The sequence below is a fragment of the Colossoma macropomum genome, unplaced genomic scaffold (genome assembly GCF_904425465.1).
Source record: "Colossoma macropomum unplaced genomic scaffold, Colossoma_macropomum, whole genome shotgun sequence".
Taxonomy (NCBI): domain Eukaryota; kingdom Metazoa; phylum Chordata; class Actinopteri; order Characiformes; family Serrasalmidae; genus Colossoma; species Colossoma macropomum.
Genome location: NW_023494807.1, coordinates 34,318,376 through 34,324,452, shown reverse-complemented (window position 1 = coordinate 34,324,452; position 6,077 = coordinate 34,318,376). Strand labels below are relative to the sequence as shown.

At 40.7% G+C, this 6,077-nt stretch overlaps 1 protein-coding gene across 1 annotated transcript; it reads right to left on the bottom strand.

Annotated features, from left to right (window-relative positions):
* On the bottom strand, positions 1 to 5,485 carry f3b (coagulation factor IIIb). The gene is made up of 6 exons (XM_036556695.1): positions 5,319 to 5,485; positions 4,522 to 4,645; positions 3,623 to 3,816; positions 3,174 to 3,349; positions 2,495 to 2,663; positions 1 to 596 (listed from the first exon to the last, which is right to left on the bottom strand). Exons 1-6 carry the CDS (start codon positions 5,371 to 5,373, stop codon positions 451 to 453), a joined length of 864 nt encoding a protein of 287 aa, XP_036412588.1. The 5' UTR covers positions 5,374 to 5,485; the 3' UTR covers positions 1 to 450.
* Positions 5,486 to 6,077: the final 592 nt, after the last annotated feature.

The following is a 6,077-nucleotide window of genomic DNA, read 5'->3' as shown; positions in this document are numbered from 1 at the left end:
TTAAGACAGAAATATTTGTGTTTAATAAACAGAAAAATGGCTCTTATTGAAACTGATACTTTAATAAGTGCTTTCATATTCGCAATATAGTTTATAAAATATACTTTTACACATGAAGATCCGTAAGAAAATAAACAATCTTGTCCAGTAAAACTGTGAGCTAATATACAAATATAAATAAATAAATAAGTTCAATTATTTAAAACTTACAACCAAACAACTTTTAACATTCAAATAAAATATAAATATTCATATAAATCTTCTTTTTTTGCCGTCTTCATTTATAAAAGTCTGAGCTTTTCTGGAACTAGAACTACACCGTCGTTCCTGAACCTCCTCTCCGTCACTCCTGCGGCTATGATGGGTTACTGATGTCAGATATGTATGACATATCCTGTAGTGTGAACGTTTCATGGAAACATGGATGGTGCAGCATCCAGTCCGAGTCTCCTAAACGTGTGCGATGACCTCACTGTCGTCCACCTGCTTCCCTTTCTGCGTCCGTCTGCAGCAGCAGGCCACCGTCATGATCACCACAATCACCAGCAGAGTGACGATCACCAGCGCCGCAGTGCCGATGGTCAGCAGGCCGTACTCTGCAGAGAGAAACACGCTGAACGTCAGGATTTTACAATGACAGATTTCTCACTTTTTAATTAAGAACAACAAAATGCGTGAAAGTGATCAGCATAAAGCAGCTGTGCTGAAGTTTCGGGTATATTTAGTTTAAAAATATGTAAACATTTTCAAATCTGCTCGAACGAGTGTGAAATATTTCGAAAATTATTATTAAATTATTTCAAAACAGCTGCAAAAGGTTTAGTCAGCAGAAAAGCACCACTTGTTCATTCTCGGATGCATTTTCCTCCGAAACTATGCAAATAACTTCAAACATGTTTTTACAACATGATTCAAAAGATTTCTAAATGATTGAAAGTATTTATTCAAAAACAGCGTAAAACCATGTTTTAATTATTTGAGTAAACTGCTTCAGAGATATGCAAACATGTTCTAATTAATCAAACTGCAAATGTTTCCAACATTATTTGTTCAAAAAATATAACATTTATTTTAACTATTTAAAAATGATTTTTTAAATGTATATATTTTTCTTTATTAAATTAATTCAAAAATACTTAAAATACTGTTTATTTAAAACCAGCTGCAGTTTACACACACACACACACACACACACATATATATATATATATATATATATATATATATATATATATATATATATATATGTAGTAAATTAATTTTTCTCCAAACATGAATAAATGATTCAAAATACATGTAAAAGTGTGTATTAAAACTCCCTGAGCTGGTTAGTTTATCAGCTCTGAGCTGATTCTTTGTGTGTGTTTTTCCTCTCAGCTTCTTCTTGGTATGAAGAACAGGTTCTCCCTAAATACTGATTTAACAGTTTCCTTCTCTAAACTGTTGTTAAAGCTCACAGTGAAGCTCTCAGTCCAAAGCTGGTTTGAGTGCTGATGTCACTGACGTTTACAGCAGAGAGGAAAACGCTCTGCACTCTTCAAGTCAGTGAAGGTAAAGAGGTTTTATTCTGAGCAGTTTGGGATCTTTTCTTTTGGTCGATTCATCATGAAATTCACACAATGTGAGGAGCAGCTGCTGCTCACTTTACGCAGAAAAACAAACATGGACGAAAATGCAGATGTGTGTTTTTTTGGACAGCATCTTCATAAACCTGATCAGACTTTAGTGTGATCAGCGACTGCAAAGCGAGAAAGAAAATATGATAAAAAGGCCATGTTTCCATGGCGATGGGCAGAGTCTGCAGCATCTGTGCTGTAAGTAAACTGAGCTTCTCTAACAGTGTGTTCTGTGTTTCCCAGAATCCACATGGAAATTCCCACGCTTTAAAAACGGACAGAGGCCACACAGCTGCGTCTGCTGACCCTCAGTGACAGTCTGACTCACCGCCCGGTGCGGATCAGCAGTTCCTCTATCTGCACTGTGATTTTCTGCCCTGTGTTCACTTAAAGGGCCCATTTCACAGAAAAACACACTTTCTTCGCTTATTTTAGAAGTTCGTAAACAGCGTTAAATTTCCAAACTGTGCCATTCATACAACCCATATATGGAAACTAAGCCTCCAAAACAGCCCAGTTTGAATTTCTCGCTTTTGTGATGTCACAAAAACCAATGCATTTCCATATACCCACTGATTTTGTTCAGCCTACAGCAGTTCAGCCGCGCTCCTTCACGCTGAGGCTCTAAAGAGCGCTGCAGCTCTGGGCTGCTCTTTGAATGAGGTGCAGTACAGGACAGCCAATCAGAACAGAGCTCCTTTACATATGTGGGTCTTAAAGGGACGGGCTGTTCAACTCTAAGGGACGCAGAGAGGCTGTGAGGTCCTGATTCAGTTTGGACTCGTCTCTAAACTCAGAGCGCGGTGATGAAGATCCCTCACTGATGCTGAGTTTTGCAGCCGTGAGGATTTTATTTTGGGTAAAGCTGTAAAACTCACCGTCTATGAGGCTCCTGCCCCCTGCTGGGGAACACTTCGGGAGGCTCCACTTTCCCAGCCGTTTGTTTCCTTTCCGTGACGGTATGTACGCCGCTACGCTGAAGCAGTAGCTCTGACCTTTGTCCAGTTCACTCATCGCCACCTCATCACCATCCACAATCTTCTCCTTCTGCAAGGAATCACACAGACTCAGGCTTAGAGAGCATCAGCAAAGACAGAGCGGAGCTGTAAACACTGAGGTTTAGACTCATTACAGCTCAGTTTACACAACATTAATCCACATAAACAACTCTTAAAGGGCAATTCCACCAAAATCTCTCCATGATTAAATGAATAAGATGTGAACAAATTCATGACGAGTGGTTTGGTGTGAAAACATCTGAACTAAAAATCCGAAACTCCTTTTTTTAATTTATATAATTCTCCTATAGAGAAATAGCAGCAGGTTATCTAGCTGCTGTTTATCCTTCATTACCTTTTGTATACAAAGACAATGTTTCTACTCCACAGGTGATCAATATTTTGAATGCTTTGCTCATTTTAACCAATATTAATCTACTGTTGCTCACAATCTGGAGCATTTAGTAAACAACGTCTCTGAAACTGTGTTTTTTAATAAGTGTATCATATTCAGACAGTAGTTAACTGCACATTAAAACAAAGTGGAATTTCCACTCACCTTCCCGGTGCTTCCGGCTTTGTAGTAGGAAATCTTGTGCTTCAGGTCTCCTTTGAAAACGTCCCTGATGGTCAGCACATTTCCGTCTCTGTTTAAAGCGGTGAGCTGGTCACGAATGTGGATCACAATTTTATTTTCGTCCAGCTTGATGGTGAACTCAGGTTTTCCTATAAGAGCTGAAAAGATATAGAAATAAAGTTAAATAAAGATGAACTGATAAAGAAATCTCACTCGGTCAGAGGGCTGTTCATGACGGAGTCTCAGGGCTACAGGACTTGGTATGTCTGAGCTGTTTTGTTAGATGATTAACTAATAAGTCTTTATAGCTCTGAGTCTCTGTGTTTCTCTGCTCTCTGGACTGTTTTAGAGCTGATTATTCCTCACTGTAAACAGGCCCAGGCGTTTCACTGAGTCACTACAATGCTGTAAACGAAAGCTGATAAACTCACTGTCGGTGTAAGGGCAGAATTTTTTGGACTGAGTGAACGGCAGCTCCAACAGGTCGGAGCTGGAACCCGGCAGGTGTTCAGACAGGACGTCCGCGGTGTAGATAGCCTTCAGGTCCTTCAGGTCGTTGGTGAGGTCACACACTGTCTCCAGGCTGCGGATGCAGTGCGGATTCGTCTGTCTGTTTTTACCGACTCTGTACAGACACACGGACACCGAGGATTAGGAATGAACAAGAAAACACCAGACAACAGCGCCAGTCAGACATAAAGCAGCGACTCTAATAATGCTAGTTATAAATAAATCAACTAATAATGCCAGTTAGAACTAAACCAGCCAACACAGCTGTGTGGCCAGCTGGTAATGCTGGTTAGAAATAAGCCCACTAATAATAACTATGCTACTCAGACATAAAAGTGCATATACTGATCTGACAGGTACAGTTATACCTTATCTAATAATGCTAGTCAGACATAAACCTATAAAATCTATTCCAGCTAATAATGCTAATTATTATAACCAGCTTATATCAGATAACAGCGCTAGAATGGAATAAACCAGCTGATACCAACCAACACCAAGTACAACCGTTACACAATTAAGAAAACGAATAAATTAAACGAATGCTAATTTACTCATGGCCAGAGCATCAGGCCTCGAAACTGTGCTACACTGAAAAAAGTGCAGTGAATTAACTGGATATGAATAAATTTGATATATTACAGCAACAATATTTAGTCTTTCTTGTAGAAATTACAGTGTAACCATGTTGAAAGAGAGTGACCATTTGAATCAGGTCACATTTAGGACGGAGCGCATCGTCCCAGATGTGTAAATAATAAATAAATACACAAATAAATAAAGCTACAGGAATTACAACTGACTGATCTGACAGACTTGCCTTGAGAACTCCACTGTGTAGCTGTGGTTGGAGGGTTTCGGTCCCCATTGGAGGACTGTTTTGAAGTTGAGTGACGTCCAGGTCACATTCTTGGCTTTGGGAAGGTGATCAGAACCTAAAGAAGCTGAAGAGACAGGAAAAGAGGGTTAAAACACATTACAAAACTGTTTGGAGCCAACAAGAAACACAGCAGGGCACTTATGGTTCTAGGTTCTGCATAGAACCATGAACAACATATCAATCTGGAGCACTGTTCCAACACTCATGGTCCTAAATTGAACCACCTCCTTCATTAATGAACCCCAAGACTGGCTACTTGTTCGAATTGTCCGTTCCACCTTAAATGGTGCAGCGGTTACATTCTGGCGCCTGAGGCTTCTTGTGTGAATTGTCCGTTCCACCTTAAATGGTGCAGCAGTTACATTCTAGCGCCTGAGGCTTCTTGCGTGAATTGTCCGTTCCACCTTAAATGGTGCAGCGGTTACATTCTGGCGCATGAGGCTTCTTGTTTGAATTGTCCGTTCCACCTTAAATGCTGCAGCAGTTAAATTCTGGCGCCTGAGGCTTCTTGTTTGAATTGTCCGTTCCACCTTAAATGGTGCAGCAGTAACATTCTGGCGCCTGAGGCGCCAGAATGTAACTGCTGCACCATTTAAGGTGGAACGGACAAGTCAAACAAGTAGCCAACTTTACCTTCGTAAATCATAATAAATCAGTTTTAATTCACTCCGACAGAGTAAACAGAGCATGCGCATCGCATTCTGGCCCAAAAACGGACGAATTAAACACGTTCCTACCTGAAGATGAGCTGATCCAGCAGAGAACAATGAGAAGTGGCGCTGTGAAGCTCATGCTGGTGTCCAGTGAGGGTCCAAAGGGATGTTCTAGCTGGGAGGTTCTAGTCCTTTAGGGATTGCTGTTCGATTGATGCTGGTCTCTATCAGCTCTGCGAGTTTATACGGAGCTCAGCTCAGCTCAGCCTGACTCACTCAGCCCCGCCTACCGACTCCTCAGTGTCGTCACTGGCGGAGCATGATGACCATATATGGGCATCCGGCTCACCCCCCCCCCCACTGTTAAAACTGTTGCACTGTTCTTCAAGGGTTCTTTACCTTGCTGATGAATTAAGAGCGCCTGCTGGTTCCTGTTTTGTCATGTGCTTTGGCTTTTTAATGGGTTGATATCACAGTGTAATGGTTTAACTGGTGACCAGTGGCTGATTCTAAATTGCTTTCTATGGGTTCTATAGGTGTTCTAGTAGTCTCTATTGGAAACCGTTAGGCCTATTAGAAAGAAAAAAACATTCATATCCTATTTAGAACCATGAGATCCATATAGGACCATTTTATGCTCAAAAGGTTCTCTGCATCATGAAAGGGTTCTTCAGATTGATGGAGAATGTGTTGTGTATGGTTCTATATAGAACCTTTTTGAAAAGGGTTGTATATAGCACCAAAAGGGGTTCTGCTATTGTTACAAGTTTGGCATCGAAGAACGCTTTTTGGTGCTATATAGAACCAACACATTCTCCATCAATCTGAAGAACGATTTCCCCA

What these genes read in the sequence shown, in the direction of transcription:
- f3b (XM_036556695.1), bottom strand. Translation starts at nt 5,373, where the DNA reads ATGAGCTTCACAGCGCCACTTCTCATTGTTCTCTGCTGGATCAGCTCA. An exon ending in ATTCTGCCCTTACACCGACA is followed by an intron (nt 3,350 to 3,622) that starts GTGAGTTTATCA and finishes ATATCTTTTCAG; the next exon opens with CTCTTATAGGAAAACCTGAG. An exon ending in AAGCCGGAAGCACCGGGAAG is followed by an intron (nt 2,664 to 3,173) that starts GTGAGTGGAAAT and finishes GATTCCTTGCAG; the next exon opens with AAGGAGAAGATTGTGGATGG.